Source organism: Thunnus albacares, chromosome 8 (genome assembly GCF_914725855.1).
Source record: "Thunnus albacares chromosome 8, fThuAlb1.1, whole genome shotgun sequence".
Taxonomy (NCBI): Eukaryota; Metazoa; Chordata; class Actinopteri; order Scombriformes; family Scombridae; genus Thunnus; species Thunnus albacares.
Window position 1 is genome coordinate 11,521,340 of NC_058113.1, and position 20,058 is coordinate 11,541,397.

The 20,058-nt window shown below is 39.8% G+C and overlaps 1 protein-coding gene across 7 annotated transcripts in view; it reads left to right on the forward strand.

The window, feature by feature from the left end:
- Positions 1 to 20,058, forward strand: part of LOC122986830 (CUB and sushi domain-containing protein 3-like) — a 235,381-nt gene that overhangs the window by 154,676 nt on the left and 60,647 nt on the right. For 6 of the 7 annotated variants that reach the window (XM_044358248.1, XM_044358249.1, XM_044358251.1 and 3 more), the window contains 10 exons: positions 789 to 902; positions 6,820 to 7,008; positions 7,442 to 7,600; positions 8,907 to 9,095; positions 11,483 to 11,668; positions 12,502 to 12,696; positions 13,440 to 13,613; positions 15,192 to 15,365; positions 16,245 to 16,418; positions 19,251 to 19,436. In XM_044358248.1, coding sequence (XP_044214183.1) covers positions 789 to 902; positions 6,820 to 7,008; positions 7,442 to 7,600; positions 8,907 to 9,095; positions 11,483 to 11,668; positions 12,502 to 12,696; positions 13,440 to 13,613; positions 15,192 to 15,365; positions 16,245 to 16,418; positions 19,251 to 19,436 — 1,740 coding nt within the window. The remainder of the gene's footprint in view (positions 1 to 788; positions 903 to 6,819; positions 7,009 to 7,441; positions 7,601 to 8,906; positions 9,096 to 11,482; positions 11,669 to 12,501; positions 12,697 to 13,439; positions 13,614 to 15,191; positions 15,366 to 16,244; positions 16,419 to 19,250; positions 19,437 to 20,058) is intronic. The other variant, XM_044358250.1, reaches the window with a different exon arrangement.

The following is a 20,058-nucleotide window of genomic DNA, read 5'->3' on the forward strand; positions in this document are numbered from 1 at the left end:
AAGGTTATTAATTTGGACAGCACTAGACAGAAGAAAAAAAAAAATTGCAATAGATGTATTAAATCGTTTTAGTCATTAGTTTATTAATTCATTCCCCTGTAAGTTGAATCACGTATTTGTTCATTGAAACCATTGTTTGTGTTTATATCTTTGTTGTTAGTCTTTATTTTCTTACCTTCAATTGTCAATTCATTTGTAGATTTTTGATTTGAAACTGGTTTGTCTGCTTCAGCTTTGTCATTCCACCACGTGAATCTCCTTCCCTTTCTTTTTTGCTCTTTGTTCTTTCCTTCGTCCGCCTTGCATTTCCTTATTTCTTTTTACATTTTTCCATCTCTTCATGCAATAAAACATTAGTTTGAGGGCAAAGCTAATTAGCTCTCCATATAAGCTGTTTGTATTTTCAGTGTTCAAAAGTGATTAGCAAAATGAAGTAGAAATCATATGGCTAGTGGCTGCCTCACTTTGTGTCTTTGAAACTGAGTGTAATTCAGATTTCATATGTGTGTACAAGTGTTTTGCTCTGTAATGTAATGAAGTGCCTACAGTACTCCAGCTAGCAAAGGGGATGTCAATCTTCATTAGAAATTGTGTTGCTGATTACTATTTCAAGTGCTAGAACTGAGGAAGCTTTTACTAACATGTAGCTCTGTGTGGTTGGGTGGGCGGATGAATGGATGGATGTGTTTTTTTTTTTTTGTCCACTTGTGGCTTGTCTGTTTGTTTGTGTGTGTGTGTGTGTGTGTGTGTGTGTGTTTATACGATTGCGGGTGTAAATGACCTCACAGGGGACATTATTCGGTACTCGTGCCTGCCAGGCTTCACTTTGGTGGGCAGTGAGATTTTGACCTGTCGACTTGGAGAGAGGCTACAGATGGATGGACCCCCACCAGTCTGTCAAGGTTGGTTTTATTCAATATACGCCGAAGTCTATGGGGAGGTTTTTATTGTGTGTTGTTATATATATATTCTTGTATTCATGTGTGTATGCGTTCTTTTGTCTGTATTTAAATCTTTGTGTGTGCACGTGCAGCCACACTTAGGTGTATGAGTATCCATGATCAATAATGTGTGCTTGTGTGTGTGCTTGACACCTGCCTGCCAAGGTTGATTGCAGTCTGCAGCACCCACTGTTGATGCATCATTTAACAGGCTGCCAGCAGGGCCCCTTCTAACAGGCTCCTGGTGGCAAACAGCATCTCTATTCTAATTTATCAAGACTCAAAGAGAAGGCATACTACTGACCCAAGATCATAGACTTGCGCTCCACTAGAACCAACACTTGACTGTGAACAATCTGTGTGAAAAAGATTACACATCAGCGGGTTTCAAGTGTTTTTTTTTGCAATGTAACAAGGTAGATGGTGGCTAGTCATAGCTGTTGTTACACTGTGTTTTCCATGGAAAGAGAGGTGAGCTTATATTTTACCCCTTAATCCCTGTTCAAATAGCCCCGTGGGTTTCATTGATGTAAAATGTTTTCCTACCTATGTTTCTTCAGACGATGGATTTTCAAAAAAGAAGCAAAGGAAACAAAATGTCTGTTGTCTGCATCAGAGATTTTGTTTAGACCAAAAAACAAATGCCATCAGCCTGCCTGTCGTGCCAATACATCCCCGCTGAAGACAACAGAGCATTCTCAAACCTTCTATTCCCTGTGGATAGGCATCTTTTGAAGTGCCCGGAGTCCTTTGTCTACAAGTCTTGAGTTGATGAGCATTTCTGTCTTTTTATTTCTAGAAACTGAGTAATCGCATTGGACTTGTGATCATGGCATGACAGATTATCAACAAACCCGGAGCCTGCATTCATAAAACATCTTAGAATAGGACTAGTGATTTGGAACCTATTTGTTCATCCCTAGCTGTTATTATTTGATGTCTGACCTGACATCATGGTTCCGCCCCTGTAGCAGTTTTGTGGCTGACATTGTTTTGCTCTTACTAGTAAAAATTTGGCTGACTCCATTTCTGTATATGCAATGTACCAAACAAGTAAAGCAAAAAAAAGTAATCACAAAGCTGAAGACAAGTGACCTGACCGTTGAGCCAGGATCTGGATCTACTCATATTCTTATACTTTATTTATAAAGGCTACGTGCAGCACTGCCTGAGAATAGCTCTGTTAGTGCACTGACATAGGTCAAAATTTGCATTGATGTACAGTAGGTGCATGTTTGGGAGTCTTGAAAACAACAAGTCGACTTTTACGTGTGCTGCATTTGGCCCGACTAGCATTTTTCTGAATAAATGATTTATAAAAGTACAGGGGGGGTATGAAGTCTTGCTGCATTTTATTAGCTTGTTAGATGGTGTAGTGTGAACAGAGATAGGAAACAGAGGAGAGAAAAGCATCATTAATACTGCATCATACCAGTCTGGCATACAGTATCACATTAAGCCAGACATGAACGGTATTACAGAGACATGCTTTCCAATGCTTTATTTCATTGTTTGTTTGAAAATGACCAAATTAGCAGATCAGCAATAATAGGAAGAATTTAGGATAATTTTATCTGTTTATTTTGTGTCAAGCGAGGGCAGTCAATCACTTGAGAGTCCTGAAGGAGATTTCAAACTCTCTTGTCGTCTTGGTCTTGCCAGCTCACCTCCTCATGTGTTACTGACTACATAGCTCTGCCAAAACCATCTAGCTCCTATCAGCTAAAACTCACATAATGTACTTGAAATCATATCAGAGGCTCTAATTTGAGCAACTAAATTAACCTGCCAAATCCAGATTGGCAAAGCATGGTGGGTTGTTCTGGTAGAAAACAACATTGCTTTTCAGCTGATTTCATTTTGCAAAGCAATCAATCATATACCAGTATTTGAGATGTTTGAAACTATTTTGATGTTGGACAATATAGGCAGTCATAGATCTTTGTAAGGTTGTGCTAAATGGATAACTAGGCAAATGAGATGTTGTATATAAAACATAACGAGTCTAATAAAGCGGTTGCACTTGTTCAAATACATACCTAAAACGAGCAGGTGCTTAGGAAAAACATAATAAAACGCACAGTGAAATGAGCATTGTATATGATAGACATATTTAAAGTGCAACAAAATGTGTTAAATGCTTAGTCATCATACATATCTTGATGGGACTGCTCCTTATCACCTGCCTTGAGCATAGTAAGAACTATTTTAGGACATCTGAGTTAGTATTTCATTGTCTGACATTTTCATGGATCACCTCATTATTGGAGTTAAGAATTCATTACATTTTCTTGTGTTGGATATGTTATGCCCTTGTGCCACCTCTAGCACGAAACTAATTGCTCTCTGTGGGACATGTAAAGTTGAACTTAATTTGAGTTGACCTGCTATTCACATCCAAGAGACTGCTACAGTAAGCTTGTAAGGGGGCCTTTTCCTGTCGGCAGCTTGCCGATAGGGCAAGATAAAGAATTCTCTTGTGTTCACCGATTCTGCCTTTGTTTGCTGTCAACCCCTCTGTTAATTGTCAATTTATGCTTATAAGATAACACTGAAATGTCCTTGCATGGCTATGCAATTTCACCCCCAAATACCCCTGGTTTTTAAGATATTTCCCCAGGCTCTGTCTTTATGAAAGCCTATGAGGAAGGTTATGCAGTAGCTTTGATCAGGGATTGTGCCACAATTGAGTTGACTGCTGTGTTTGCTTGGTACACCATCTGCCACTCTGCGCTTGAATCTAACACATTACATGTTGATTTATTGCTCCATATCTTCACATTCCCATTGATTTTTATGTGTCTGTCAAAAAATCGAATGAAAAACAATTTAAATCCTCTAACTTCAACTTCACTATATATATATGTAACCTTTTATTGTATAATGTCTCTGTCGCTGACAATATGTAGCAGCCATTGTCATGATATTGTCATCCCATACTCACAGTGTGCTGAGTGAAAGAACAAACAACTAGTAGTTTGCACGAGGCTTTTCCAAGACACGTCTCGCAGTATTTGCAAAATTTAACAAATGCGGATGCCAGTTCTTTTTAAACAAATCATGTTGGCATGCATGCCATTCTAGCAAATAATGGATAACAATATGTGTACATGTCTTAAGACACAGTAGCTTCTGCATAGTATGAGTAGTCGAAGTAGTTACCTGTATGTAAGAGTTCCAGGAGGACATGGATGGTCAGTTAATGTACCACATTGTTTAATGCTGATTCCCTTGAGATGAGATGGTGTCTCATTTAAAGATAAAATGGAATTAGAAATGCTGTAGTTCGTCACGTTTTCTGGATTGTATTTAAACAATTGTATTTAGAGCTGTGCTGCTTTGCATTTTTGTACACTAAGGTACAGAGGTCTCTATTTGTAGTATAGCCAAACCACCATATGAATACATTTTAAGCTTCAGTTTGCTCTTAGGGTAACTGTAGCTTCCTGTCCTTATCATGGTACCATGGATTGTAAAACCCATCTCAAAAAGTAACAGCACTGAGGTGTCTAAAACTGTTTTAAGCCTCTCATGATTCATTTTTTTTAAATCCCTGCACCTAAAGTTTGAGGCAAAGCAGTGTAAGCCACAACTGTGCTTACTGGATAGACTTGTGTTTGTTGCCTGGCAACGTTGGCTTATTAAACAAGTACTGGGGGCTCAATTATTTCAATAACAAACTCTTACCAGATAGATGGCTCTATGTACGGCACATTAGATCTTGTCAAGTGAGCCAATTTTATGTATATCTTAAAGCAATACAATATGGTAAAACGCTGCAGGGAAGAGGAACCTGTGTAGTGTATGAAGTACATGGAAGTTTTTCGGGTTGGCAGCCCCAGTGTATTACTGTGAGAGAAAATGATATAGAATTGAAATTAAAAAATGCTGGTAGCAATGACTTACAAATTTCACACATTTTCTTTTGAATCTATGCTGGCTCTATGACAAACATTCCCACTGGCATCAGTAGAAGCAGAGGCTCCTGCCTGACAACAGAACTGGATCTAAAGCATGAAACCGAAGCAGTCATGTGAATTGATGTCACTGCACCAACTGAAGACCCCATTCTGAGCTCCATCATATCATCAGTGAGAGTCATAATTCTCCTGCCTAATACGAGTGCCACACTGAACCATGGTTTTCATCACAAATGCTAAATTGAGTCTGTTAATGGCGTAGGAAAGCACTCAAGTTTCTCTTTTTCGTTAGGAAAGTGTGGACATGATGTCTTGACAGCACAAACAGCTTCTTGAACACTGATGGCACAAACACAATAAATTGTAAAAAAAAAAATAAAAACAAAATAAAAAAAACTGTAAATTGAAATTGGCTATAAAATGGCCGACTGACTCACGTCCACCCAGTGCTGTGAAGTGTGATGTAGCAGGTCAGGGAATTCCCCTCCCTTAATGTGAAAAGAAACTTTCTTTATATTTCTGCCAGTGTGGTCTGTAAAACATATACATTCTTATATTTTCTTTTCAAAGTATCATTTCTATCAGACTAAAAGTGCAAATTCAGCCTACACATTTCTCTTTTGTTTTGATCTTTTAGTGTTGACTCATGTACAGTAGGAAGCAGCTCTGTAGCTCTTTTTTTGATTTTCTACAGTATACGCCCGTTGCAGAGCACACAATAAAAGAAGATAGCACAGCGATTGAAAATGAATACAAATGTATGACTACTTTGAAAAAGGAAAAAACAAAAACGACTGATCGGGTAAATCGTCAGACAAATACGTACAGAAAAATATTGATCATGTCTCTCAAACTGTCAATTAATGCTAGCGAAGAAATATTGCTATATTGATATTGAATTGCTAATTTACTTTCTCCGGTTGCTATTTGTTGCCTTCATAATGAATACAGTACTGTGTTTCTATAAATGTTGATTCTCTGCCATGCCGCGTACAAATGATGCTACTCTGTTTATATTTCCATATTTATTTTTCTTTGATTCCAGTATTTTCTTTGATGTTGAGAAAATGTAATGGGAAATTTTCTTGACCTCGGCACTCACACAGAGCTTTTGGTGTATTGTGCGAAGCGCGTTGTTATTTAGAAAATCTCTGACTTTGACTCTCTGTAGATCATATACAGTATGGCTGTTATCCTTGAGCCAAAGGCTGTTCTAGTTCAGCCAGTTTAAACTTTCGCAGTGAGTCACCAGCAGGAATGTTCACACTGCTTTGTGTTACATTCCTTCCTTTTTTTTTCTTGATATATGTCCGATTGTTTCCAGTGACCTTTTTATTTTGAGCAGTTGTTCGCATTAACCTTTTATATGCGTCATGTTTCTTCACTAGTGGCCCTGAAGTCAAAATGTCTGTTCGCAGCAGAAAAAGAAAGAAAGAAAAAAGACTGTATTCCAGAAATGCCACTCTACAGGAAATGAAGGGAATCCTTTGAGTTGATACACATGAAGTCACACACATAAACATACACAGACTTACACACACGCACACGTTTTTCCATACAAAATTAGCTGTCTTGCCTACTGAGTATTATTATTTGATAGATTGATATCAGGGGAGCTTGGTGACAACAGCAGACTCACCAATATCATTCTCACTGAAATGTAATTTTTTCAGGACTAGTTTTTTTTTTTTTTTCAATGTAATTTCTACTGTCACAGTGGAATATTCCTTCCCTTCCCTTCCCTCCTCTTACATTTTCTCCTTAATTCTGCCTTCCATTCCCTCCTATACCTCTTATTTCCACGATTTGCTGCCTCCACTGACCTTTTATCTCCTTTTTCACCTCTTTCCTCGACTACTCTCTCTCCCCTCTCCTCTTTTCACTCTCTCTATTGTGCCACTTCCCTCTCTTTGTCCTCTTACACTGACTTGCTCTTAACCTCTTTCTCTCCCTCCCAGTCCAATGTCCAGCCCATGAAGTGCGTTTTGACTCAACGGGCGTAATCTTGAGTCCCGGCTACCCTGAAAACTACCCTAACCTCCAGATGTGCTCATGGCTGATCAACGTGGAGAAGGGTTACAACATCACTCTGCACTTTGAACTCTTCCAGACAGAAAAGGAGTTTGACATATTGGAAATATTTGATGGTGGGTTCACTGGGGTTTTGGTCTTTGTGTTCTGTGGTAAAAAAAAATTAGTGGGCAAGATACAAAAAATTTTAATTAACTGAAATGATTGATATTTTAGTCGTGTGTTATGAATTTTAGTGCTTCTCAGCAAATCATTTGTTCTTTCTTATTGTGTTTTGCTGCAACATTTCAGCATTTGTTCATGTTCTGAATGTGATATTTTAGAGCTGAGAGTCTAATTTTCACTTCAAATGATGTGGATAACCATATAACTATAACCATATGATGCCATAATTATATAGCATTTAGAAATTATGCTGATATTTGGTCTGATGTTCTTATTAGCATATATGTGATTAATGCTATGTGTTCCAACAAGCGGACGATGCATATGTTTTACTGTGAATGCTTGTTTTTAATGTGGATCTATTGCGTATGTCTCCGTGTTCAGGCCCCAACATCTACAGCCAGAACCTGGCGTCACTCAGCGGTGACATAGAGACACCCTTCAGCCTGACCACCACGGGCCACCAGCTCCTGCTGCGCTGGTCCTCTGACCACGGCACCAACCGCAGAGGTTTCCACATCAGATACGTGGGTGAGTATCAAAGTATGTATCCAGCTTATAATCATTTTCTCTTTTTATTAGTGCTATTCGAATATATTTTGTATCTTAAACTGCAGAAAAGTGATAAAAGTCATGGGTTTACAATATGTGCATTTATATTTCATGCAACATGTAGAGAGACTTTTAATTGAACAGATAATAACACTGAATAGGGGCACATATTGATTGAACCTTCTCTGTTGCAGCTACTGTGTATTACTGTGAATACAATGTGACCCCATGATTTTTATCACAGTATGCTCTGATTGTTCGGGAGTATCGTTTATTGAGTTCTTAATACCAGTTCATTTACAAAAAGACTCGGAATTTCCACAGAAATGATAATGGCTCACAATAGATGTTTTCACACGCACGAACCATAACACAAGAAGAAAGTTACAGGAAGGCTTGCATGCTGTTTTGCACTCCTTAATTTCAAAAGGTTTTAAATTCTTAATTGGATCTTTAATAAAGCAAGTGGTGCTAAGCAAGAGTAGCACAGGGAATCTTATTCCATTTGAAATGCATCAATAATAATGAAAAAAGCACAAAAGACATTCATTTTTCATGTTGTCTCTCCATTATATTTAATACACGAGAGTGCTACTGTGAAAGCAAGTCGGTGTGATGAATTTTGTAAAGAAAACTCCTCCTTGACTTGATTGACTTGAACACGAACTGACTTAAACTGCAGTATGTGTCTTTCCGTCTTAAATCCCTGCTATCTCACGGTCATGCTGATTTGAAGGAGTGTTTGAAAGAATTTGTGAAGCACACAGCCCTCCCCTGGATTTCTCTGTCCCATTGGCTATTCGGCGCTCATATTCTGGAAATCAAATTGACCTTTTTTGTGTTCGATGGGCTGAAAGATGGCTATGGAACAAATAACTGCAGGATGCACCCATATTGCATGTTTTAAAACAAATTGAATATGTGTGTGCCTATAGGCCAGAGAGGAATAGTAATAATGTGATTTTGAGGACTTCCTTTGCTGTGTGGCACACGGCCCGAGCGCTAAATAGATGTGACACTCCTCAGGCATTTTCCCTCATTATCTTTCTGCATTTAAAAGGGAGCCTTACTGGGACTAGAAATGCTCACCTGAGTCTTTCTCTAGAGGAGCTATGTTAATGCCTCTTATCCTGTCCTTTTCACTGCTTCCTTTCCCCCTTTCACTGTTAATATCTACTTATCTGTTCTCTATCCCCCTTTCCTTGAAATCGTTCTCATCTTGTCTCCTGTTCCTCTTGCCCTGCCATTCCTGTCCCCTGTTCCTTTTTTCACCCACCTATTTGTCCATCTATTGTAGCAATGTACTGCAGTACCCCAGACTCCCCACAGCACGGCTTTGTAGTCAGCCAGACCGGGGGTCATCTTAACAGCATGGTGCGCTGGGCCTGCGACAGGGGGTACAAGTTGATCGGAAAGGGCACAGCTGTGTGCAAGAAGACCACCTACGGCTACTACGCCTGGGATGCTCCAGTTCCCGCGTGTCAAGGTGAGCTCATTGGCCCTGGCAGCCCTTTATTTCCAACTTCAGCCCAGCTCTTTCCGTGTTCTTCTGGTCACTGCCTCTGCACCCCTCTGCTCAGTAGGCAGACCGACAGGTGCTTAAGGCTCCCGTGTGTCTCAGCCCAAGCCCTTTTCCTGTGTTGTTAGCAGCTGAACTGAATCCAGCCTGATTGAGAGCCAGTACTCTGTCAGGTGGAAAGGAAACAGAAATCAATCCACCCTTCTTCTGTCAATTTCCACTTCTTCAAATTACTTTGGCTAACTCGCCATTAGCATGCAGTGTCTGCTGCTGTTGGGTTTCACGTAACTAATTGGGTTCTTTGATGTGCACATGTGAATGTGTGCATTTACATGTGCATGATTGCATGCGCTAGCACACACACACACTCACACAGCAGCAAATAGCAACAGATGGTGTGCTCAGTTGCGTTTTATCATGATGCAGTGAAATCAAAATGTATGTCATGTACTTTAACATGATTTAAAAACACTTCACACCTGCGATTGATTCCGTCAGTTTGATAATTGCACACAGCTTTTCCAAAGCACATAAACCAAACCATGTCTGCAAATGAACTAATATATTCATACAGATGCTGTCCATCTGGTATCTGCTAGAGGGTCGAGATTACATTACAGAATGTTCAGCTTTTCATTCCCTCCAATCCGTATCGTACGATATGTTGAGAATGTATAGTATATGAATGTACCAGTGTTGCGCATTCATCTCAGAGAAAGAACACTGACCTAAAATGATGTTTCAGGTCCACTGCCTTTCTAAACTTTGATAGTCTTAAAGAATTTACTCAGTCAAACTTTCCATCTTAGGTTTAGAAATTTTTAGTGCTTGTGATTTGGACTGTGACTTAGCAGTATTCACAAATGAATGTTGATTGATTCTCTCATGGGGTGGTGAAGGGCAATGTAATGGCTGCAGGCCATGTTGGCAGATTCATACCTTTGATGTTTCACAGTGTGCAGCTACCATTGCTGCTCCATTTTATGATGTGCGTGTTTGCATAACTGTTCCCATTTAGTGTAGCCCAGCAGATGTTGGTTTCCCTGCTCTGTTCACTCCCTCTGACTTGGCTCTGATGATAAACACCTTGAAACCTACTATCTTAAGGTTTCTGTCTGGTTTAAGCTCTGAGGCCAGGGTAACCCAGATTCACGCCGTGTAGGGGCAAGGACGCAGCGCTGTGTGGGAGTTTTTCTATGTGTGAGTGTTTCATACTTCGTATGAAGGAGAGGATGCCGCTGAAGTTATGCAGTTACATTATTGGTTGCACTAGTCACTTTGATCATTATCATTAAAAGGAAGTCACTAGTGTGTTTTCATGTTATCTGCTGACAAATGGTAAGGATATAAAATCCAAAATATCAACTATTTCTGCAAGTATCATTAATTGTAAAGTAACTTTGTATGAAAACATTCTAAAACTTTGTCAGATTTATGGAGGACTTTCATTTTGATTAGATATCTCTCTGCAGTGTGTTAGACCTCCTCCACATTGAGGTGGCTGGATGACTTTTTCCTCAAGGGACCAGTCCTCTATGTAATATTTCCATGGATTTCTCTAGCTAGTGAGATTTCAAGAACACTTTAATTGATTCAGTAGCCCTAAAATGTGCACAGCAATTGACTTGATAGAGTATTGACAAGATAAAAGCAGTCCCACATAATTATTATAAATGCGTTAGGTGGGTGTAAATATCTTTGTTTTCCTAAAATGTTGACTGGTGGTGGTAGGCGTACTGTTTTGCATTTTAGGAAATGTAGCACTTTTGCAGTGAGTGATTTGACTTGTCATAACAGAAAAAGCACAAGTGCATCTTATTTTATTAATGATGGCTCAGCTCCATTAAGTGTCCCAGTAAGCCATTCCAGTCAGCTGGCATGCAAAATACCAGGGCTGTGGAACTCACTCACCAATGCAATCATTATTAATGTCATTAATTACACTTGTGCTTCTCCTGCTGTGACATGTTAAAATATTTTCCATGAATAAGGTTTATTTTCAGAAATCTCCAGGGCTGTTTAGTGACAATGTAGCACGGTTATTTCTTTTTTTGGATTTTAACACTTTTTTAATTAAAACCATTTGACAAGAAAATGAAGAAAACAAATAGCTGCTTGCATAAATTGAAAAAATAACACATTACATTTCTTGTGGACCACAAAGGGGGTTGCACTTTGAACACTGGTGGCAGTACACACACAAGTGTATTTAGCACTGGCTCACAAAAATGTGACTGTATGTGACCGCTTACCATGTCTGTGTTTACCAGGCGACTCTCTGCAGATCTCTCTAGTGTGTGTCTTGTGCTGCGCTTAAGCATGTGTGTCAACAATCGTCCTCTTGCCGCCTGCAGCTGTGTCATGCGGTGTGCCCAGTGCGCCAGTGAACGGAGGTGTGCTCGCTGCTGATTACTCCGTCGGCACACGGGTGACCTACTTCTGCAACAGCGGCTACCGGCTCTCCTCCAAAGAGTTGACGACCACAGTCTGCCAGCCAGACGGCACCTGGAGCAACCACAACAAGATACCTCGATGCATCGGTGAGTAGAGGATGCTGCAGGAGGAGGCGGAGGGCTGAAGAGGAGGTGCGACGGTGATTTAGAGAAATGGGGTAACCGCAAGAACCATTGCATCGTTAGGAGAGAGTTATGGAGACGACACTGATTTCATAAATTCGACAGCTGTATTCCAAACAGGAAGTTTGAGAAATCCTCTGGAGACGTTGTGGAGTATCAAACGCTTTTAACAAAACACAAAACGCTTTTTTCTGTAACAGAAAGTGAAATACAGATCGCAGTCCCAACAAAACCACAAATTGTGATTACAGTCTTTCTTTCATGAGAAAAACACTAACCTGTTGGCTAGTGATGATGAAACGGATGAAAGAGAGAATGATGTTAGAGGGGAAATCTGTTGCTCCTGCTGGGGTGACTGTTTTACATGGCAGTGCAACTTTCCCAAGTTTGAAAGTCAATGTCAGGAGTGATTGACAACATTGTTTACTATTGAGACCAATGTTTATTCCCAGCTGTATATGTGTCTCACAGCAAAAAGGGAAACTGAGTTTGTTTTGGAACTCATTTGGTTTCTGAGAATGCCAATTCATAAACAGCTTTGTTGTGGAAGAACATTTGTATAACTGTAGAAAAGTAGTTATTTACATTTTAACACATGGATTAGTTTATTCTACTGATGAAATTTGTATTTCCACTACACTGTTGGGTTGTTACATATGTTTATGGGTTTTGACTTGGCAGTGTCTATACCAGAAATAAGAGAAGAAACTGAAACAGAAGTCAATCCATTTGAATAATCCAAAACTAACTATGTCCACTTTCCTCTGTATCCCCTCTTGTTTTTTTTTTTGGCACAGTTATGATGTGCCCCAGTCTCAGCTCCTTCTCTCTGGACCACGGGAAATGGAGGATAGTCAACGGTTCCCACTATGAGTATGGCACCAAAATAATCTTCACATGCAACCCCGGTTACTACCGTGTTGGCCCTGCCCACATCCAGTGCCTGGCCAATGGGGTGTGGAGCTGGAGAAGTGAAAGGCCTCGATGTAGAAGTGAGTGACTTGTGACTTCATAATCGCAAATCATAGCGAAGTAGACTTTACCAAAGGAAGACTGAACCAAAAGAATGATGTTTGTTATTACGTATATAGCTTGAGTTCCTTCTCAGAAACACAATGTATAAGTGTTTCATTAATTTCATAGAATGGAATTGAATAGAAGGGAAGTGAACATTGCTGTCCACCTACATTGAAAAAAATCTATGTCCTGCCTTTCCTCAGGTACACTAGATTCATAGATTGTGACATTATAAGACTGCAAGAATGAAAATCTTATTCACAGCTCACTTAATCAACAGCTCAATGATGTGCTTTTGTACTCTTCACCTATTTGTGTCTCAGCCTATGTTAGATAATGTTTATTGTGGGAATGGGAAATAAAAGCTTTCTATGCTGCCATGGGAACTACTTTTTGAAAAGCAAAAGAGCTGAATAGCCAGTGTAATGGCAAAAGGAGATGCCAGCCCGCATCATGAAAGATGTTGGGACAAAGGAAAACACCATTATTATCCTCCCCATGAAATAGTACAGGTCACTCTTTTATCGCATTAAGGTCAGTAAGATGGGTGTAAATGACTGTGCTCTCCCATTGACTCTGAAGATGTAAGCCAACTTCTGTCTCCTCTTTCTTTCTCTCGTATTCTTTCTCACTCACTCTCCTTGCATCTTGTTCTTTCATTCCCTGCTTCTTCCATCTCCTTCCTCTTCTTTTTACTATCCTCTTCATCTTATTGCAGTCATTTCCTGTGGCGATCTGCCCACTCCTCCTAATGGGAAGAAAATTGGCACCCAAACTACCTTTGGAGCGTCGGCCATTTTCAGCTGTAACCTGGGCTATGTTTTAACTGGATCTACTGTTAGAGAGTGTCTCCTGTCCGGTCTTTGGAGTGGGATGGAGACTCAGTGCCTGGGTAAGCAGGGTCTAAATGTTCTCTTTAACTTCAAAAAAGACTGCCTTGACCTTGGTCAAACACTGCTGACAATCTGTTCAGACAGAGTATGAGCTTCTGTGGCTGGGCCAACATGCCCAGAATAGAACCAGATGGGGAAGCAGAGGGTGGCTATAAATGTTTATGGCTAATGACTGTAAAATACTTAGAAAGGTGTACAATTTTTTTGTCTTGGTCCTGCCATCATGTTGATACTCAACACCGCCACTTTATATTTTCCTCGGGGTCTGCTTGAGACCTTGTGGAGATCATAAGGTAAAAATTGTTGTGTAAATGTGCAATCACTTTTGGCAACTGCCTTTAGTGGATTGGAGCAGGATGCTGTACAGCCTCTGAGTCAGTGTGATTCGGTGTTTCTTAAATGTTAAATGTGAGAGAGCAGCTAGAGAGCCACAGCTGGCCTTGAAACTATGAGACACTTGCCAAGCTGCACCAGCACAATTTCAGCATGTTGTTAACATACATGTATAAACAAGAAAATACGCTACAGCTCAGCTTACCACAGCTCATCACATCTCCGCGCCGTCGAAGAAAATGAGACATATGTAATTACTTGAGCCGCATTCAAACCCACGCAGCAGCAGAATGTGACTGTTTCCCTGGCAGATGCATTAGTCCGTTTATCAACCCTGTGGCACCAGCACTCCAAGCTCAGCTCAAGATTGGTTCAGTTCATTAAAGGAAGGGCACCTCTCTCTTGTTCAGTGATATGGCTGTCAGGGTTGACGTAGGCAGGGACCTCTCAGTATAGTAGCCTACTTCAGCACTATCTTCATAGAATCTGGCTGCTCTCAACTGGAGTGTGATAATAAAATGCTCGGCTGGGTTTCTGGGTGCAGGAGTGAATTAGGGAAATCAGACTCACAGTCAGTGGCAATTTCCCAGGTTTTAAGTGGCAGTGGAAATCTCAGCAAGATTCCTCCTCTCTGAAAGGGATTTATTGTAGCTGAAAGTAATACGATTACGTGCATGAGCGTATTGCACAGATTTTGAGGAGTTCCACATGCGTATCTCTGTCTACTGTAGTTGAGAAAAGCTGAGTTATCACCACGAGTGAAGCTGAAGCCAGTATGAATTTAGAAATAATAATTCAGAGATAATGAGCTGAAAAATGCTCTCTAAATCCAATATGTTTCATGAATACACTAATTTTGTTTGCCAGCATTATAATTCCAAGACCTTTTAAATTGCCAGTTTCCTCATTTCATTTTATAATACAGTTGTCAAAATGCAAAGTTATTCAAACCTGATAACACAATCAAAATTGTGTTTTTACCCTGCAATTATTGTCCATTAGTGGAACTACAGGCTATTATTCCCAAATGTTATGAAGTTGGACCAAAGTATTTCACCATATGAATGATTGACTGCACCACCAAGTTCCAGGATGGACTGTTTTTGTCATGACCAAGTCTCAAAAGGCAATAGACAAAACATGATCTTGTTGAGAAAAAAAAGATATATGTGAAGAAAGCAAGAGGAGACAATAAAACATCTTAACAGTTAGTTTTGTTTTTTTCCCCTCGCATCGTCCTACAGCCGGTCACTGTGGCGTTCCCGAGCACATCGTGAACGGGCAGGTGATCGGGGAAAACTTTGGTTATAGAGACACAGTGGTTTACCAGTGCAACCCCGGATTCAGGCTCATTGGTTCCTCAGTGCGGATCTGCCAGCAGGACCACAACTGGTCCGGACAGCTCCCAGTTTGTATCTGTAAGTACTTTAGCACCCCATCTCCCTGGCTGATTGACTGCAAGAGGAATCAGATGTGTGTTTATGTGTGTTTGTGTTTGAGGGAAAGAGAGAGAATTGCTGTGGTCGTGTGCGTTTGTTGTCACACGATTCAGAGAAGTGGTCAGTGAATTGATTGAAAGTAAGTTGGACAGAGTATGTGCCTGTTTGTGTGCTGAGAAGAACCACTTGGTTATTTCTGAATTTCTCACTATAGACACTACTGCTCAGATGGAAAAAGAGCTGATGGGAACAATTTTGTTTTCCAGTCCTCAGTGTTAATTTGAATACATTTTAAGGAACCCTTTTGAATATGTAAATTTCTATTCACAAGAAACAGCAATTTGATTTGATTGTATTATTGAATTGTATTTAAATCAATAAATAAAAATGTGTTTATCACTCTAATGTAACACTGTTAAAAAGCATCTGTCAATTCCCACAGGTTCCTGTTCCTTTCCTTTCAGAACTGCTGAAGTCAATAGTCAATACATGGCCACATAATGTGATTCTCAATCTCCTATTGACTTATTGACACACTGAAATGTGCTGTTCACCCTCTCCTAATCGAGATCATGTCTTGATTCCTAATTCCCCTGCTGTCCTCGAAGGTTAATTATATGGTAATGATATACCTATGATAGGTGTCACTGTATATCACCTACATATCGATCATGTTTATTGAATTTTCTCTCCCTTTTCCTCTCTCTCGGTCTCCCTCTTTCCACACTCTCTACCTTTCTCACTCCCCTCCTCTTTTCCCTTCTCTTTGTATTCCTTCGTTGTTGCTGTTCATCTCCTATCCTCCTCTCTACCTCCCTCCTTTCACTCACATCCCTGAATGATGTGTGTCAACTTCAGCTGTCACATGCGGCCACCCAGGTAGCCCTATCTATGGCCGCACCACAGGTGATGGCTTCAACTACAATGACGTGGTGCGCTTCTCCTGCAACAAAGGCTACACCTTGGAGGGGCCCTCTACAGCCCAGTGCCAGGCCAACCGCCAGTGGAGCCAGCAGCCACCGACATGCAGAGGTAGGGTCCAGCTACAGAGTGACTGCTGCAGGGATAAATGATTGGCAGCTAGACTGACTTTAAGTATCAGAAAGAAGCAGATGTATCCTGTCAGTTGAACCAAAAAGCCACTTGTCTCTGCCAGCATGTTTAGGTAAGGCTCAGATCACCGACATTGCCTCAGTTAAGACAGACAGGAATCAAAAGCAAGGAGTAGTACAAGAGTTCGGAACCAGCAGATGCATCATTTTTACTCAATTGTCAAGGCTAAGTAACCATCTGCAATGATTCCTTTCTGAAGAGACTGGCTCTTAGTGTATCACTTCAACTAAATGTGTTTTAATGTTTGATAACAGAAGCCTCTTCTAAGTCTGCTTCTGTGAATCAGGCTAGCCATCAGTGGAGCCAGGTAGCTGCTAATAAGCAGAAGTAGGATCCAACTAAAGTCTTGGAACAGAATACAGTGGCTTTTGCTGCTGCTTTGTGATGGTTCAGATATCAAAAGCCAGAATGACCACAAGAACTCAGCAGCCAGCAGATGTACTGTGTCATGATCATTCAGAAATCAACAGCCAGTGACCGCCAGCATGCAGAGGCACAGACATAGAAGCAGAATGGATGGAGGTGGTGCTCACACATGTATTAATTTGGATAAGAAAAGTCACTGTCTGTTCTCTTGGTAGAGCATCAGACAGCAGCATCTGGAGTCCTGGCCAAAGAGCAAAAGCAGGAAAATAGCAATAACGAGCTTGAGGCAGAACTTATGGAAACGAGAGAGTAAATGGGAAATTGTTTTTACATTTTTACCGCCAGTTTTTACCAAGAGGCTTGCTGCAGGGTGAGATTACTTTGAAGGCAAGAAAGTGTACAAGTACATTTAGTGGAAGACATCTTATTGGGAGTGTCAGATGCCGGCTGTGTTTTATTGATGTCCAATATTAGTTTGCACAGGTTAGGCTCATTAGCGGTGTGTTTACAATCAGCAGCAATGCAGACATTTCTGTGTGTGACCATAGCAAAGAAATACTTATTTGTTTTGACAATATTTTCCACTGTTTACATTATTGTTAGCAAAATAAAACCGATACAGACAATATCAGCCAGAGGTATTGTGCAGTATGATGGAAATTTTTAATAATTTTAATAATGCTTGGGGAAAAAAGCTTTCCTATATTTGGCTTTGAAAAGGATTCTCACTTGAGACACATATTTATTGGATGTAAAGATGTGTTAATTTTGATACATATGATTTTAACTGACTGTAAAATTCAATAAAACATAGTCACAGATCAGGAAATGATCATTAAAACATAAAATGAAAGAAATGAATTTGAGTGATATCCAGTGTGGCTTTAATTAGTTTGCTACAGTACCTCTGGATCTATTGGGAAGCAAGATTTACCAGATTCTTCCCATTTAAAAATATCTCTCCTTGGCATTGGTTTTGTTGGCAGTCAAATATGAAGAGACACAGTTTTCATTACTGTGAATAGCACCATAGAGACAGACCTGGTAAAAGATCAAAAGAGTTAAGTCATATTAAACTGTCATGGCTCCCTTTGTCAAAATACGTGTTTGTTCCCTCTCAAATTTCTCACATTAAACTAGCTTTGTTGCACATTTGCATTATTGATTTAATTTGATGTTGCTCTGAACTTCATTTCACCCTCATATGCTTTCAGCTGTTTGAAAAACCTGGTCAGCAGTGTGATTTTGGAGACTTTAACTGGTCCTAAAAAGGACGCTTGTCAAATTTGTGACAACAGATGTGCCTTTGGTTCTTTTATTTTCAAGAGGAGGCATGAGGTGTTATTATTATTGACAATGCTTAATATAGCCTGGACTTACTTTTCTCCCTGTTTTTCGAATAAACAGGAAAAAAGCCACTCATCAGGTCACATCAACAGTTCTATTATTAACTCAGAAGTGAACATGCTGACAGATAGCATTTATGCAAATGAGGATTCAACCAAAGAAAAAAAGACTGCACAGCCTTCAGGAAAGAAAAGTCAGATCCTCAGCGATGATACTGGGTGGAGTTAATTAGACAGATTGCCATATGACTGTAATGTGTTGTCTTGGGTTTTTTTTCTCCATGTCATATTGAAGTAAAAGTATTCTTGACAGATACTGTTAACTTAATACATGCAGCATACATGACTAAAATATATATAATTTAGGCAGGGGTAATAATAGAAACCCATCACACAAATGATCAAAATATAATGACAAAACCTGTTTGGTATCATAGTTCAATGGAGGAATCACTGTACGCTATATTTCATCTCCTGCTATACAGTTGTGTGATGTTCAGTATGAACATCTTAGTGAGCCATAGCAACGTTATGGACAGAGATGATTGTACATATTCATAAAATGGTTTTGGGAGACACTGCCAAGAAGTGAATATTCACTTTGGCAAAAGTACATCGATAATTCATTGACATTATCTCTGAAAACTACAATAGATTGATGTATATGAAATGTTGCCAGGAGCAGTTCTGCAAATCATTATTACAATATCACAGTATGATTATTATAAAGAGCATACAGATAATATACTGAATCAATAATAGACATCATAAGACTGCACTCAGCAGGGGAATGATGGAATAGGTCAAGAGACCTTTTCTAGTTCAACAAGTAATCATGTGACTAACAGTAATTTGCTTGAAATTACTATGAAAATGTGTGTCTTGCTTGAAATATCCTTGCAGCTATAAAAATTAATTGGACCACTGTCAGTATTCTGTTTTCCGTATGCTTCTATTATTATTAAACTAATTGAATAATTCATGATGGCGCAGATGTATGCACAATTGTATTTTTTTTCTTTTTGTCTTTTCCATACAGTGGTGAACTGCACAGATCCAGGTATCCCTGCCAATTCTATCCGTGAGAGTAAGATCGAGCATGGTAACTTTACCTTCGGCAGCGTGGTGTTCTACGACTGTAACCCAGGATATTACCTGTTCGGCTCGTCAGTGCTCACCTGTCAACCAGTGGGCCACTGGGACAAACCTCTACCAGAATGTATTGGTACGTCTAATTTCCTATGACTACTTTCTGTGTTACATAAACCATCAATTGGCAAATGTGTTTCAGTCTACTCACTTGATACTATTGTATCATTGCATTTTGTACAAATGATGATGATTGATGATGATTAATGAATAAATACACAGATGCAAAGTAAAAAATCAAGAGAAAAGTTTCACTCTCAATTGACCGTCCACAACCGTGTTTGTATCTTCATTTGCTTTCTAATGGTACAAGTTGCTAAACGCTGTGACTGGGAGCATCTGCATAATGTTCGATACCCCAGTAGCTTATGGCTATGTTGCACTGCGCCTAATTGAGAAATGAGGAAACTGTCATAGGACCAGTTGTTCGGGCGATAGCTTTAGCCTCAAAACCAAACACTTAAATTAAAACAACAACCATCTATGAACTGTAGGGGTTATCTGAGGTTGGAATGCTGCTGTCAGACACCAGCCTCATTGTGCACTCTGCTTTCATATGAGGCTGACAGCAGTAATGACCTATTTCCAGTGAAATTATCTGAAGTAAACCTCTACATTTTGCACACAGGCTCAGAGAGCATGTCATTTTATGGTAAAGAGATGACACACCGCAATTATTTTATGAAACAGAATCGTAG